This window comes from Peromyscus californicus, unplaced genomic scaffold, assembly GCF_007827085.1.
Source record: "Peromyscus californicus insignis strain IS unplaced genomic scaffold, ASM782708v3 Scaffold_19__1_contigs__length_69161282, whole genome shotgun sequence".
Classification (NCBI taxonomy): Eukaryota; Metazoa; Chordata; class Mammalia; order Rodentia; family Cricetidae; genus Peromyscus; species Peromyscus californicus.
This window is the reverse complement of record NW_026294491.1, coordinates 3,727,198-3,741,826: the sequence shown is the minus strand read 5'-3', so window position 1 is coordinate 3,741,826 and position 14,629 is coordinate 3,727,198. Positions and strand designations below refer to the sequence as shown.

At 53.2% G+C, this 14,629-nt stretch overlaps 1 protein-coding gene across 4 annotated transcripts in view; it reads right to left on the bottom strand.

Annotated features, from left to right (window-relative positions):
• Nucleotides 1-14,629, bottom strand: part of Itpr3 (inositol 1,4,5-trisphosphate receptor type 3) — a 71,271-nt gene that overhangs the window by 20,006 nt on the left and 36,636 nt on the right. For all 4 annotated transcript variants that reach the window (XM_052744347.1, XM_052744346.1, XM_052744348.1 and 1 more), the window contains 13 exons: nucleotides 13,715-13,814; nucleotides 13,475-13,635; nucleotides 9,421-9,562; nucleotides 8,636-8,797; nucleotides 6,980-7,152; nucleotides 6,116-6,235; nucleotides 5,625-5,807; nucleotides 3,911-4,162; nucleotides 3,672-3,816; nucleotides 3,001-3,142; nucleotides 2,252-2,451; nucleotides 1,458-1,587; nucleotides 1,026-1,083 (listed from right to left, as the gene is read on the bottom strand). In XM_052744347.1, coding sequence (XP_052600307.1) covers nucleotides 1,026-1,083; nucleotides 1,458-1,587; nucleotides 2,252-2,451; nucleotides 3,001-3,142; nucleotides 3,672-3,816; nucleotides 3,911-4,162; nucleotides 5,625-5,807; nucleotides 6,116-6,235; nucleotides 6,980-7,152; nucleotides 8,636-8,797; nucleotides 9,421-9,562; nucleotides 13,475-13,635; nucleotides 13,715-13,814 — 1,968 coding nt within the window. The remainder of the gene's footprint in view (nucleotides 1-1,025; nucleotides 1,084-1,457; nucleotides 1,588-2,251; nucleotides 2,452-3,000; nucleotides 3,143-3,671; nucleotides 3,817-3,910; nucleotides 4,163-5,624; nucleotides 5,808-6,115; nucleotides 6,236-6,979; nucleotides 7,153-8,635; nucleotides 8,798-9,420; nucleotides 9,563-13,474; nucleotides 13,636-13,714; nucleotides 13,815-14,629) is intronic.

Below are 14,629 nucleotides of genomic sequence, written 5' to 3'. Positions count from 1 at the left end.
AGCCCCTGATGCAGGATCATGTGGGATCCATAGTCCCCGCACACTGAGGGGACAAGAAGACACCTCCTCCTTCTGTGAGAGAATACCAGCTGAGCCTGGGGGATTGCCACCAGTAAAAACCACAGACACTTTCACATCACCTCAGAGCTGTTAATGGAAATTGTGAAATACCATTTATGTTCGCCACTAGCTGGAGTCACGCTGCTAATTACACCCACCCATGCAGCTGCTACTTGATGTGCTAATAAAGAGCCATATACGCAGCTGTTACTTCCGATTTATTTTCTTCAGCATTTTGATAACTATTTCAATGCATTGTTTCCCTTGTAAATTTGTGAGCTTTATTTTATGAATCTATTCTGCACTACTGTGTTCTGGTTTATTTTTGAGACAGGATCTCATGTAGACCAGGCTGGCCTCGAACTCACTACATAGAGCCCTTGAGCTTCTGGCCCTTCTGCCTCCACCTCCTGAATGCTGGGGTTACAGGTGTGCAATGCCACCCCTGGCTTAGGTGGTTCTGGGGATCGAGCCCAGGACTTATGAATGCTAGATAAGTACTCTACAAACTGAAGTACATTGCCAGCCCCTATCTTCTGAAGTCACAGTGGAGTTCTGAGAAGAGATCCACTGAATGTGCTAGATACCAAGGAAGGCCGGCACCCACTGGCAGAGGCTCTGAGTGGCAAGTCCACTCCAGCATAGAGGGGCAGGGAGGGGGCATGCTGCAACACCCCCATCTCGCCCCGCTGTGAGGCGGGACAGCTGCCCCGAGCTGTGCTGAACACAGAGGCACAGCTGCCCTGCATGAAGGGCGGGAAATTACCATAATGCCTAGGACCCAGATTTACCCTATACCGTGAGGGATGGGCAAGCCAGGGAGGGTCTTCTGAGGGACACAGTGGAGGGAATGACCAGCCTTCAGCCTCAGGAAACCCAGGTTGTCCAAAGTGGGTAACATCAAGCCTCATGTTGACAACCTGTCTCCAACCCTGAACCTGAGCCCACCTCAACCCCAGCCTCACCCCACTCCAAACATGGCCTCTGCCTGCTCCCCGATGCGGTCCAGATTCATGTTGGCAGCTGTGGGGAGCAAGAGTGACAGAGGTATAGGATAGATAGAAATTCAGGTATGGGGGTGTCCACACCAGCCCCAGATGCTCCTGCAGCCCCTCCACCTGCCCAACCCCCTTCGTGAGGCAGAGCTTCCAGGCTGACAGCGTGGGGCAGGAAGTTCAGCAGCCCAAGGAAGCCCAGGCCCTGGTCAGCTCCCGGTGGGATATGACGATGACCCTAGTCAGGTCCTAGCTTCCCTGTGGGCCTGTTTCCCCAGTTAGGAAGGGTCCCTGCCCTGCTCCTCACTGTGGCAACCAAAGGGGCAATGGAAATGCATGTTGGGAGTAGAAAGGGTGGGTTGGGGAGCTGCAGACGGGGAGGTGGCAGGAAGCAAGGCTCACTGGTGGAATCGAAGGCCGGTGCCGTGCCGTCCGCCCCACTGTCCTGCATGGGAAACACCTCCACGAACTCCTTCTTGAAGACCGACAGCAGGTAGGAGATGCGGTAGTCCAGGCGCACGTTGAGGATGAACTAGACAGACAGACGATGTGAAGACCAGTCTCCCGGAGCCCTGCTGCTCCAAGAGGGGTGAGGGGACCCCAGAATGGGCTCTGGGATCCCACCACTCAGGATGCTCCAAGGCATCGAAACAACAAGCCTCTCTGTCCCCAGCTCCTGGTCCAGTGATGGTGGTTGGCGCCTCCTCCCAGCATAAGGCAGTGAGTCCCCCAACTACTGCTCAGTCCCCACACACACCCCAGGCCAGACGATGACAGGATATGCACAGAAACTCCCCAGGTCAGCAGGCCGAACTGTCTGTCCTTCCAGCTACTCTACCAACAGCCCTCTCCAGGAGGGAGAACTGAGGTACAAAGACAGGGTGTGGGGACCCGTGACTAAACTCTGTCTTCATGGGATAGAAACCCCACCTCTAACTTCCCTATGGTGGTCTCTCTGTCACACTCATGCCCTCTGGTCACAAGGGCCCCATCCCTCTTTGGGATGCCATGAATTGCTCTTCATGAAGCAGCATGTCTATGTGGGGCTTGAGTCCCAAGTAATGTCAGTGCTGCTGGTCCAAGAAGAACCTCGAGGACCAATGGGCTGGGCTACATAACCTGGCCAAACCCTGTGACCCTGAACACCAAGGGTTCCCCACCCCCGCCACTGGACCGCCCACCCACCTGCCCAGCACCTGCAGGATCTCCAGGATCTTCAGCTTGGTCTCCATCACCACAATGTCTTCATTATCCTCAAATTTGCTCCTGTCCAGCGGCTCAGGGACACCTGCTCCGGCAGGCAGGCTGGAGGCACCAAAGACAGACTGCTTGCGGCTCAGCACCATGGTAGACATCATGTGCCCCACGCCCTGGATGGACCTCCGCACGTTCTTGCCTGTGGGTCACAGAAGGGGGTCATCAGGGGACGGACAGCAGGGTTCCCAATCTCTGCAGGACAATTGCTAAAAAGGGACAGAGTTAACCCAGGCAGGCTTGGGCAGGGGGTGTGGTGCGGGGGTGTGGGGGCCGCAGGGAGCTTTATGCCAAGTCTAAGAAAACAATGGACCAAGCCAAAGCAAGCGGGTGGTGTGGAGAGATGAGCGAATCTCGGTGTGAAGCTGAGAGCCACTACAAAGCCTGAGGGACCGAGGGGACACTATGCCTACAATGCTGAAACCATGGGCCGGACCCCAGCACAATTTAGATGAGTGTGTGTCCTGGGGCACCAGGGAGGGCTGCAGACTGAGAGCTCCCGTCCTCTCCACACTCCCTGCTGGTGGGGCTGCCTCCCCTCTCACTCAGTGGTCGTGCTGAATCCCACTCAACTTCAAGACCAAGCAAGACCCCAGAGCATCACAGCACCTGGGCCAGCGGGATGGCGGGGACAGGAAGCAGGCAGCACTGTGGGGACCAGGAAGGAACCGAGGAGGGGGCCAAGCCTCACCACCAGGCTCCTCATAGGCCTGCAGCATGGCTGGGGGTGCCTGAACACAGTCAATGATGCCCAGCAGTGTGCGTGTGAGGCGCAGCAGCTCGCTGAAGCTGTAGAAGCCGAAGTAGATGAGGTTGTGCGCCAGGCTGACCACCTGCAGAGGGGGCGGGGCCGAGTGAGGGCGAGTGGGGATGCACACAGCGGCAGTGCGGGGTGTGTGGCCGGTGTACCTGGTTTGTGGGGGACAGGACCAACACACGCAGAGGTGTGGTTTGTGGAGTTAGACCAGTGTACTAAGGGGTGGGGGGTAGTGGGGCATTGTCTCCAAGGTGGTGATTGTCCAGGGGGAGAGTGTGGCTCTGTTAGGGTCCAAACAGGATAGAGAAAACCAGGATGCAGGGGTATCTGGAGGATGGAATTCCCAGGAACGGCAGACCCTGGCTGATGAGTTGAGTGGACTCAGCCCAGCGGCTCTCTTCTGGGCACTGAACCCTGGGGAGTCTGCCCACTGGGGAGCCTCAGCTATCTATGCGATCCCCTGGTGGGCTGAGGGCACCAGGGAAACGGGGTCGTGGATTCCACAACCCATCCCTGGATGCAGACCAAGGCCGAGGGAGGGCGAACCACAGCCCCACCATCCCCCAGCCCCACCATCCCCCAGCCCCACCATCCCCCAGCCCCACCTCAAAGGTGAGTTTGTTCTTTTCCTCGTTGGCGAAGGGCACGGCCTCGCTGACCACATTGTTAAGGTAATCTTCCACGAACTCCATGGTGCTGGCAAATTTGTTCTTCTTGTCATCTCGGGAGGCGTTGAGATTGGAATCATAGCTAGAGGTGGAAGCAGGAGGCATGAGGGTCCCCATGCCCTGCCCCGCCACCCTGTGCCCCTCCCCGACCAGCCGCCCACCCTCCGGACTCTCACTCCTTGATGGTGATGGCCGTGGGGATCTCCGTCCAGAGGCGGGCAAACTTGACAGGCGTCACCAGCTCCTGGGGGTCACGGTCCACGTGCACGTGGAGCATCAGGTGGCAGAAGGAGGCACGCAGGTCAAAGGGCAGCATCTCATCCGCCATGCACAGGAAAAGCAGGTCCACGCCCAGCTGCTTGGAGATCTCGTCGATGGCCAGATACTGGCGGTCCAAGCACATGCGGGCAAACAGCTTCAGCTGGTACCTGCAGGAGGCAGTGGGTCGGAGAACAGCAGCATCTGGGGCAAGGGCAGCAGGCTCGGGCCCGGCGAGGACTCCGCGGTGCGGCAGAGGACCAACACCTGCCAGAGAGGACAGCTCTCTCCCCTCCAGGCTCAGCTAGGCCAGGACGTGGGTGGCTGGGAGAGCGGGAAGAACCCGCTGGCGAGAGGTGTCTGACGTCAGTGAGAACGATAACAGGAGCCTCGCTCCGGGTGACATCAGGCCTCTTCCTCCTCACCACACCTCATTACCTCTGGGTCCTGGAGCCAGGCCACCCTGTGTATGAACTGTGCCTCAACCCTGAAACACCAGGCAAGATCTTTCACACTCTGTGCTTGTTTCCCAACTTTACAGGGACGGGGCTGCCTACTTCCCAGGGTATGAGGTGTGAGTGATGCGGTGAGGATATCCCATCAGTACCCGAGCACAGCTTCTGTGCAACTGTGTCAGACGTGTCTGGGCAGGCGTGCTGGCTCACACCTATAATCCCAGCCCGAGGAGGGATGAGGGAGGGAGCTCCCCCTGAGCTCAAGACCAGCCTGGGCTAAAGAGTGAGACACTGTCTCAAAACAAAAAAGCCAGGTGGTGGTGGCACACAGCTTTAATCCCAGCACTCAGGAAGCAGAGGCAGGTTTGAGGCCAGCCTGGGCTACAGAGTGAGTTCTAGGACAGCCAGGGCCACACAGAGAAACCCTGTCTTGAAAAACAAACTAAAATACAGGCCAGGTGTGATAACTCATGAGGCAGGAGGACTACCATGAGTTAGAGGGTAGCCTGGTCTACATAGTGAGAGCTTGTCTCAAAAAAATAAGGGGCTGGAGAGATGGCTTGGTGGTTAAGAGCACTGGCTGCTCTTCCAGAGAGTCCAGGTCTAATTCCCAGCACCCATGTGGCAGCTCACAGCTGCCTGTTAACTCCAGTCCCAGGGGATCCAACACCCTTTTCAGCCCTCTACAGGCACCAGGCAAGCACATAGTGCAGAGATATATACAGGCCACACAGAAAAATAAAATAAAAAGTAAACAAGAGCTCAGTGGGCAATGGGTGCTTGCTGCCAAGCCTGATGACCCGAGTTCAACCCCCAGGAACCACACTGTGGAAGGAATCAACCCTGGGAACTGTGACACGTGCATGTCCACACACACACACACACACACACACACACACACACACACACACACACACACTAAAAACATGAGATAAAAAATTAAACAACCAAAGCAGAGAAGTGAGAACACAGGAGACCTGCCCAGAGACAGGGCAATGACATGCTTTTTAAAAGCCTGGCCACTATGCTGAGCCTGGGCCTCAGGCCACCCAGCGCTGTCCTCGTGTGGAGAAAGGCTTTGTGCAGGGCGGGGTGAGGACAGGGCACCCGTCTGCCCAGGCAGAGGCCCCGACAGCACTGGACCTCAGGAGGGCGGGTCCCCCGCCCGGGCCGGTACCTGTAGTAACTGAGCACGTTCTCATCGTGCGCGTTGCCCGCCCGCGCCTCCTGGGCCAGCTGCCTCACACTCTTCTCGTGATGTTCATTGTTCCGGTCCGTCCACGTGAGCCACACTTCCTCTTCCGAGTACTCAATGCTGAGGTACTCATGAGACTGGGCCATCTCCTTCACGGGCCGCAGCCTGCAGCCAGCAGCATGGTCAGGGGGCCACCTCTGGCCACTCAGAGCCCCGATGCCCCTTATTTATTTTCTGAGACAGGTTCTCACCATAGCTAACCCCAGGTAGGCTGAGCCCCAGGGGTCCATGCCGCCTTGTGTGCAGTACAATCCAGAGCAGCTCAGGTTGGGGCTACGGCTCATCCCCCCTCAACCCCCCAGTCCCTCACGCCACCCCAACACACCCAGTGCCAGGCACTACAGGCACTGGAACAAGAGTGCTAGCCCCAGTGTGAACCCCAGTGAGCCCCTGGGGATGCGGCTGCCACTCACTCTGTCTGGATAAGAATGTCGCTGTTCTTGGGGTCCAGCACACACTTGCAAATGAGCTCTTGGGTGACAGGGATGGCGATGTGGTTGGACACACACAGGTCAGAGAGGTAGTCCAGGAACCTGGGGGGGTGGGGGGGTGGTCAACAGGGCCAGCAACAGACTCAGAAGCTGCCCTGCAGGCCAGAAGCCTAACTGCCCTCCTTCCGGACTGTCCAGGGGCAGCAGCCCATGGCACCTCCCTGGGACAGGGTGAAGAGACAGTCAGGGGTCAGGGCAGGCACAGGCTAAGGTTGGCATTCAAATTAACAACTGATTCAGGCAGGTACTGACTCAGTCACCAGAGGAGGGTGTAGGGGTGTCCATCCGTGTGGGAACTTTACATTGAGCCAAATTTGAGAGCCCCACCCCGGGAACTGGAGAGGAGGCAGTACACACAGTGCAGGAGTTTCGACAGCTAACAACCAGCACCAGAAGCCAGACATGGTGGCGCAGGCCTTTAATCCCAGTACTCTGGAGACAGAGTCAGGCCTCTGTGAGTTCAAAGCCAGCCTGGTCTGCTTAATGAGTTCCAGGACAGCCAGGGCTACATAGTGAGACCCTGTCACAAAAAAACAACAAAAACCAGGGCTAGAGAGATGGCCTAGCAGTTAAGAGCACTGACTGCTCTTCCAGAGGTCCTGAGTTCAATTCCCAGCAACCACAGGGTGGCTCACAACCATCTGTAATGAGATCTGGTGCCCTCTTCTGGCCTGCAGGAGTACATGCAGATAGAGCACTCCTATAACTAAATCTTTAGAACAAAAACCAAAACCCAGCCCCAGAGGCTGGAAGGAGGCACAGGGAGGGCAGGGCGCGGCGGGACACCTGGGCTCTCTGTTCTTGCGCACGAGGCTAACGAAGGTCTCCACCTCCGTCTTGGTGATATGCTTCTCCAGCAGCTTCCTGTTGTTGTGCAGCAGGGCGGTGATGGTGTCCTCAGCCAGGATGTCATAGCCAATCTGTGACTGCATCATCCCAAACTGCTTGGCAATGTGCTCCTGGGGGCAAGCAGATGGGGGGGGGGGTCACTGGGGCCATGGACAAGGGACAAGGCTGCTCTGCTGCAGAGCCTTGACACCCGACTTCCAGGTCGGTGTCCTGTGGAGCTGGGGTGACATCTGATCCTCCTGCCTTCGATTTTAAAAGTGCTGGGATTCCAAGCATAAGTTTATACGGTGCTGGGAATGAACCCAGGGCTCTATGCATGCCAGGCAAGCAATCTACCAACTGAGCCACAGCGCTAGCCAGCCTGATTCTGTCTCCTTTGCTATGGCTCAAATTCCTGCTTGCCTCTGCCTACCTAACCTCAGCCCTCCCTCTGGAGTCATTCTGGAGTCCGGAAACACCAGGACTGATCCATCTTTGTGACAGGAGTGGTCCCCAAGCAACAGTGAGCCTGCAGGGCAGGGCACCCCCAAGATCAGAGCAGTTATCTTATCTGGACCAGACTGTCTTGTAATCTATTGCAGGACCTGGGCTGAGGCAGCAGGCAGAGCCAACCGTGACCAGGGTCTTCAGCTCTGGCCCCTTGTCCTCCTCCACTTAAACCCAGAGCTCAACTTGGCACCCAAAGACAGACTTGGGGAGTCACTGAACCTTATTATCTATCTGTCTTCCTAATGAGGCCACACTGAATAAGTCTCTCAGTCTCTCTCTCTCTCTCTCTCTCTCTCTCTCTCTCTCTCTCTCTCTCTCTCTCTGCTTTTGACCATCATCGGTCTCTTCCATAACAGGATAGGTGGTTGAATCTAGCTCGTCGAGGCTGCCAGAGCCAAGCATTTCTTCTAAAAATCTCCAGTTACAGCTTTGGTGACAGACAGAGTCTGTGCCCCAAAGAATGGCAGAGAGCTAAGGCTGGGGGGCCAGGCTTCCGTGCTGTGTTCGGTCACCTCGTGGGCCTGAGTGAGGAGTCTCTACCCTGTAGAGAAAGCAGCTCTGAAAAGCCCACTTCAGGGCGAGCATGGAAGCAGCGGCCACAGCAGAAGGGCGTCTCGTCTTTACGTGGTTTCTGAGCTGTGCTCTGTGGCTCCTCCCAGGGCCTTGTCTGTCTAGCCAGACTGGCTACATGGTACAAAATAATGAAAACATGGTTCAAAAATGAAGAATTTTAGGCTAGGAGGTGGCACACACCTTTAATCCCAGCACTCGGGAGGCAGAGGCAAGTGGACCTATGTGATCTATATATGGAGAGTCCTAGGCTAGGGATGTGGCCAGCCAGATCTACATAGTGAGACCCTGTCTCGATAAACCAAAACAAGACTAGGAGAGAAGGAAGCAGTGTTTTAAGATGGCAACAGCAGAGCCCAGGGCAGCCTAGGGTAAGCCCCCAGCTAGGCATGCACCCCGGAAGCCAGCCCCACCATCTGGTGGCCGCCTGTACCCAGTGTCTCACAGTGCCCTGCTGCCAGCTTCTGTGCCTAGAGACACCTGCTGAGGAGCACAGGCAGAGCCTACGTCCAGCAGGGACCGTCCTCCGCCCACCTGGTTCTTGCGGTAGTCCTCCTGGGAGTGCCGGAGCACCCGGTAGCAGAGGCGGAACATGTACTGGTAGGGGGCGTTCTTCTGGTCGGACAGTTCCTCCAACCGCACCAGCGGACCTTCGCCCCCCTTGTCACGGAACGGGGCCTTCAGGATGCCAAAGATCTGAGGGGTGTAGAGAGTGAGAAGGACTCTCCCATCCTGCCTACGCCCCTCATCCTCCTAGGAACCCCAACCCTGACTGACTCCATCCCAGAGCTTCCCTTCGCAGGAGCCCAGGGCCGTCCTGCTCAGGGGGACTCCAGCCTCTGTGGGCTTCAGCGTCCTCATCAGTATCATGAGGACAACAGCTCTCCTGCAGGAGGGGATCGGATGAGGTGATTCCTGCAAGGAGCTCAGGAAGGCACCTGGCACGTGCCCATGGCTCAGATACATCTTCCCCCAATGGGGATGGCACCTAGACCTTTGGTTGAATATGCTGAGCAAGTGCTCAGTTACTGATCCACACCCCTGGCTCCCCACGGGCGGGTTCACAAGTGCTCTACCACTGCTGGATCTAGGCAAGGACTCTGCCCCTGATCCATACCGAGGCCCTCGCTGGTAAATTTTAGCATCTGCTGCTGAGCCATGTTCCCAGACCCTTGATGGTAAATTCTAGGCAGGCCTTCTACCACTGATCCATGCTCCCAGCTCTTCACTGACTTATTCGAGGCAGGCGCTCTCCCGCTGAGCCACACCCTCCGCTATCCCTTCAGTAGAAGCCATGAGCCCCCGGAGAGCACACACACCTGCTTAAGTATATTCTGCTCCCGCATCAGCTTCTGCCGCTCCCGGTTGGGCTTGGTGACCATGATGTCCAGGACATTCTGCCCATTGTTGGGAACATCGCTGACAAAAAACACCAGGTCCTCCAGCAGCTGGATGACAAACCTGGCCGAGGGCAACACCAGAAGCAAGCGTGATGTGCTGAGCGCAGTTCCCCTAGGGCCCAGCCAGCATGTGCCCACACGGACAAACAGCCCTTTCCAGTCACTGCTGCAAAACCCAGCGTTAGCCCCTCCCCCGACCAAACTGCTCTTAGGAAATGCCCCACACCCTCCCCTCCCTGAACCCCAAACTGTCCCAAGATAACAAAGCTCAGAACACTGTAGAAAGAGCTGCTGGGCAAGGGGGACTAGGGGGTGTGTTTGTTGTGAAAGAGTCTGCACTGTCCTGATTCTACTGCTTATAGATATGTGACCCTGGACACGGCCCCTAACTCCTCTGCACCCCAGTGGCTCCATAAGGCTACTTCCGGGATGATGTGAGCAGTGAGGCAGGCTCCCCGCTCCAGGGATGCAGTGCCAGCCTGGTTCCCTGGGGACTGAATCCTACATCATCTACCTGGTTTCTGACTCGCAACTCCTCTGTGATCCTAGAGAGAAACTCAGTCATCTACACCCCCCCCCCATGGTCTCCTGCTGCCCCTACAACTCCATCCACTGTTGTGGAATATTACTTTAACTATGTAAAGATATGTTTATGCATTTGTTTTTATCTTGCCTGCCTAAGGCACCTGATTGGTTTAATAAAAAGCTGAACAGCCAATAGCTAGGCAGTAGAGGGATAGAAAGGGCTGGTGGGCAGAGGAATCTAGGTTCAAGAGAAGAGAATGAGGGAGAAAGAGAGGGAGATGCCTGGGGACAGACAGACAGACATGGAGGAAGCAGGAAAGTAGGACATGCAGAAGGAAAGAAAGGTAAAAAGCTCCGAGGCAAAACATAGATGAAGAGAAACAGATTAAATTGTTATAAGAGCTAGTGGGACAAGCATAAGATAAGGCCGAGCACTCATAACTAATAAGAAGTCTCCATGTCTTTATTTGGGAGCTGGTTGGTAACCCAAAGAGAAAGTCTACTACATATGGTGTCCAATGTGGGACCTGAGTTTCCACACAGGGCCTGAGTAAGCTGGAAAACAAAACAAAACACTAAAAAGGATATGGCTCCTTTAAGAGGCTCTGCTGCACACTGAGTCCTTGAGCAGCCAGCACATTAAGTAGAAACACAAAGCTAAGTAAAAACAGTAAAAACGCCTGCCACACTGCAGGCACCAACTTCCTGGAGCTGGGGAAGGTGAATGCAGCTCCCAGTTAGATGAAGCTCTCGGCCAGGCCCACTGGCACAAGATTGGCTCTCACAGACCCAAGGAGAGGGTGGAGCCAGAGCCAAGGCAGCAGAGGGCCTAGCTGCTGCTTAGCAGTTTAAGGCTTGGCTCATGAGGTCAGAAAAGTCTAGAGACACGCAGTGAAGACAGGTCCAGATGGAAAAGAAACTCTGAACAGGTTACAGTGTGCTGAAAAATGTGCAGAGGCTTAAGAAAAGAAAATGGGTATAGACAATCATAGGAAAAAATAGTTTAAAAATAGTAGTCTTTAAAGAGAATACAGTAATATAAAGGAAAAAAGCCACATAAAGATGGGAAATACACAGGGAGTCTGAATTCTGTATGGTGCTGTGTTGACTTTGAATTTTTGGAATGCTGATGAGCAAATGACAGCTTCTGAGAGACATGGGATTGTAAGAGGAACTGCTGAACTAAACCAGCCTAGACACTTTAGGGATGTCTTAACTTTAAAACGGAATTCAGGAACTGTATTGCATTGGGAGAGAGGTTATACTTTTGTTTCCCCAGGAAATGAAAGGCTGTGGATTCCTTCAAGGTTAATAGAGATCAGATTTGATTGGAGGAGACCTCCCTCCTGAAAATCTTGGCTACAGACATAAAGAAATAAACCAAGAAAGACAAGACAGGTGACATATATACTGATCCCTCTGCACGGAAACAGTTCTAAAACTGGACAACAAATGTTACAACTAGTTTTTCCAGGATTTGACCATTGTCTCAATTTTCTCAGGGTCCCCTGGGGATGCTATTATCCTCAGGCAACAGGAAGCAGTCTAGAGAACACAACACCCACATTCCCAAGAGGTGGGTGGGTGGATTTTGGTCATTTGGTGGGTTATAGATGTTTGTCATCATTTAGGGGGACATAGGAATATAGGATAGAAAGACAACTATTAACCTCAAATATTTTACGTTAGTATGGATTTTGGTATGTTGATACAAATTTAAAGTTATTTTTGTTATACTGTATGTTTCTACTCTTACACAGCTCATTTTAAAATGTAATGTATAATTAAAAATGGAGGTTAGTAGTTAGTCATCTATAATAATCAAACTTATAGTCACATTAGGTATGTTTTCTAGGTTAAATAGATATATTTTAGATAGATAGGTGATCTTCAAATGCTTCAGAGACCTATAGAATATGACATTTAAGATGTTTTTATAACATACAGCTTTTCATGACAGTGAGACATGGATGCTCCTGACAGCACCAATTTACTTCAGAAAGGATGACGGGCATCGAAGAACCTCCATATGGAGTTTGCTTTCATTGTGGCAAAGCTAGCCATTTGGACAAGAAACTGCCCTTGCGTTGACTGGTGACAGTGTGCTGTACAAACTGGACATGCAGGACACAAGGGAAAAGTGACTGTCGAACTTTGCCAGAACAAGGCAGGACAGTCCTTCAAAATTCCTGCTTCCTAGAAAAGTCTGCCAGATATTCTAGGCCTGTAGGCTGAAGATGGATGCCCCAAAGTTGTAAAGGAAACTTGGGTGACTGACCAGGCAGCCAGATAGATGTCTCTGTCATTTCTATAGTTTTGGAAGTTGCTTGCTCTGCACTTCCTATTTACTCAGGTAATATTATAGCCTTCTAGGATCTTTGATGGAGTTGAAGACTAGATAGTTATAGTTACAGTTTTCCTTTGTTATGATAGAAGGTAAATTAGGTACAAAACTTTGGACTCACCAAGATAGAATAAATAATGGAGTATTTTCTCTGAATTTGTCAAATATAAATGGATTGGATGCTGTAAGTGAAATTCTTACTTGATAACTGTTCTTATTGTATATAGTTTTACTATGTTAAAGTTAAAACCCTTTCTTTTTACTTAGAGAAAAAGAGGGAAATGTTGTGGAATATTACTTTAACTATGTAAAGATGTGTTACATTTGTCTAATGATGTAAAGATGTGTTGCTTTGCCTGTCTAAAGCACTTGACTGGTCTAATATAAAGCTGAACGGCCAATAGCTAGGCAGTAGATGGATAGGCAGGGCTGGTGGACAGAGAGAACAAGTAGGAGGAGGAATCTTAGTCTCGAGAGAAGAGAATGAGGGAGAAAGAGCAGAAGATGCCCAAGGCCAGCCAGGAAGGCACAGAGGAAGCAGGAAAGTAGGCCATACAGAATGACGGAAAGGTAAAAAGCCGAGATGAAAGCCGGGCGGTGGTGGCGCACGCCTTTAATCCCAGCACTCGGGAGGCAGAGCCAGGCGGATCTCTGTGAGTTCGAGGCCAGCCTGGGCTACCAAGTGAGTTCCAGGAAAGGCGCAAAGCTACACAGAGAAACCCTGTCTCGAAAAACCAAAAAATAAAAATAAAAAAAAAGCCGAGACGAAACATAGATGAAGAAAAACAGGTTAAATTAAGTTGTAAGAGCTAGTGTGACAAGCATAAGGCCAAGCAGTCATGATTAATAATAAGTTTCTGTGTCGCCGGGCAGTGGTGGTGCACATCTTTAATCCCAGCACTCAGGAGGCAGAGCCAGGCGGATCTCTGTGAGTTTGAGGCCAGCCTGATCTACAGAGCAAGATCCAGGACAGGCACCAAAGCTACACGGAGAAACCCAGTCTAGAAAAAAACCTAAATAAATAAATAAATAAATAAGTTTCTGTGTCATGATTTGGGGGCTGGTGGTCCGAGAAAGCCTGCTACACACCCCTCCCCAGCGTACCTGCGGTCATTCTGGCTGATGAAGCCGTCATTGAGTTTCTCCACAGCACTGGCCAGCATGGAGCTGGCATCGTTGGCAAAGTCCAGGTCACGGATCTCAGACACCGGCACAGACACAATGGCAAAGGCCTCCTTGTCCTCCTTGGTGGGGCACGTGCCCAACTGTAGAGACAAGGGTCAGCAGGGTGCCAGGGACAGGCTCCGGCGGGCGGGACCCAGTCCCATGCACCAGGGCCCGCACCATGAGCCGGATTGGCCGCTCCTCCTCCACGTCGATGGGCGCGTTGGTGCTCTGGATCCATGTGTTGGTGCACAGGTGCCGCAGCCGCACATAGGAATTCCTAGGTGAGAGGCCAGAGCCAGTGAGGGAGGGTGCCACAGACCACAGCCGCTCTCCGTTCACCAGTCCCCAACACGGTCCTCTTCCTCTGCTCTGACACCTCCACGGTGTGGGTACTGAGGATGGGTGGGGCCTGTCTCTACTGCAGTACCCTCATGCACGCAGACCCCTAAACCAATGCTTGCTGGTGAACACGGGGCCAGAATTCACCTGGACAAACCAAGCCCCCAAGAGTGTCGGGTTAGGGACAAGGGGCTAATGGTTCCTTTGTTAGTTCCCCAGAAATCCTAGTGACAGGCCCTGGATATTCCCACTCCACAGACGACACACTGAGGCAGGGCGGTGGAAACAGCTACCTGAGGTCTCACAGCCAGAAAACACTAAGGCCTGGATGGCTCAGAATTTTTTGAGGCATGCACCTGTGTGTGCACATACATGTTCCCATGTGTACACAGGTGTGTACAGACTTGAGTGCGTGGAGGTTGGCATAAGGCCACTTCCTTCCTTTTCTATGGAGACAGGGACCTCCTGTTGAACCAGGAACTCATCGTGTAGCAGCATCTGGCTTGCCGCTGACTATGGAGATTCCCTGTCTCTGCCTGGTGCTGGGAGGCGGGCCTCGCTCCCGCCCAGCTTTCCCGTGGGTTTTGGACATGCAGACTCCGGTCCTCACACTTGGACGGAAAGTGCTTTATTTGTGGAGTCATCCTACAACCCTGTGATATTTCATTTATTTCTTTATTCTTTTTTTTTTTTTTTTTTTTTTTTTTGAGACAGGGTTTCTCTGTGTAGCTTTGCGCCTTTTCCTGGAACTCA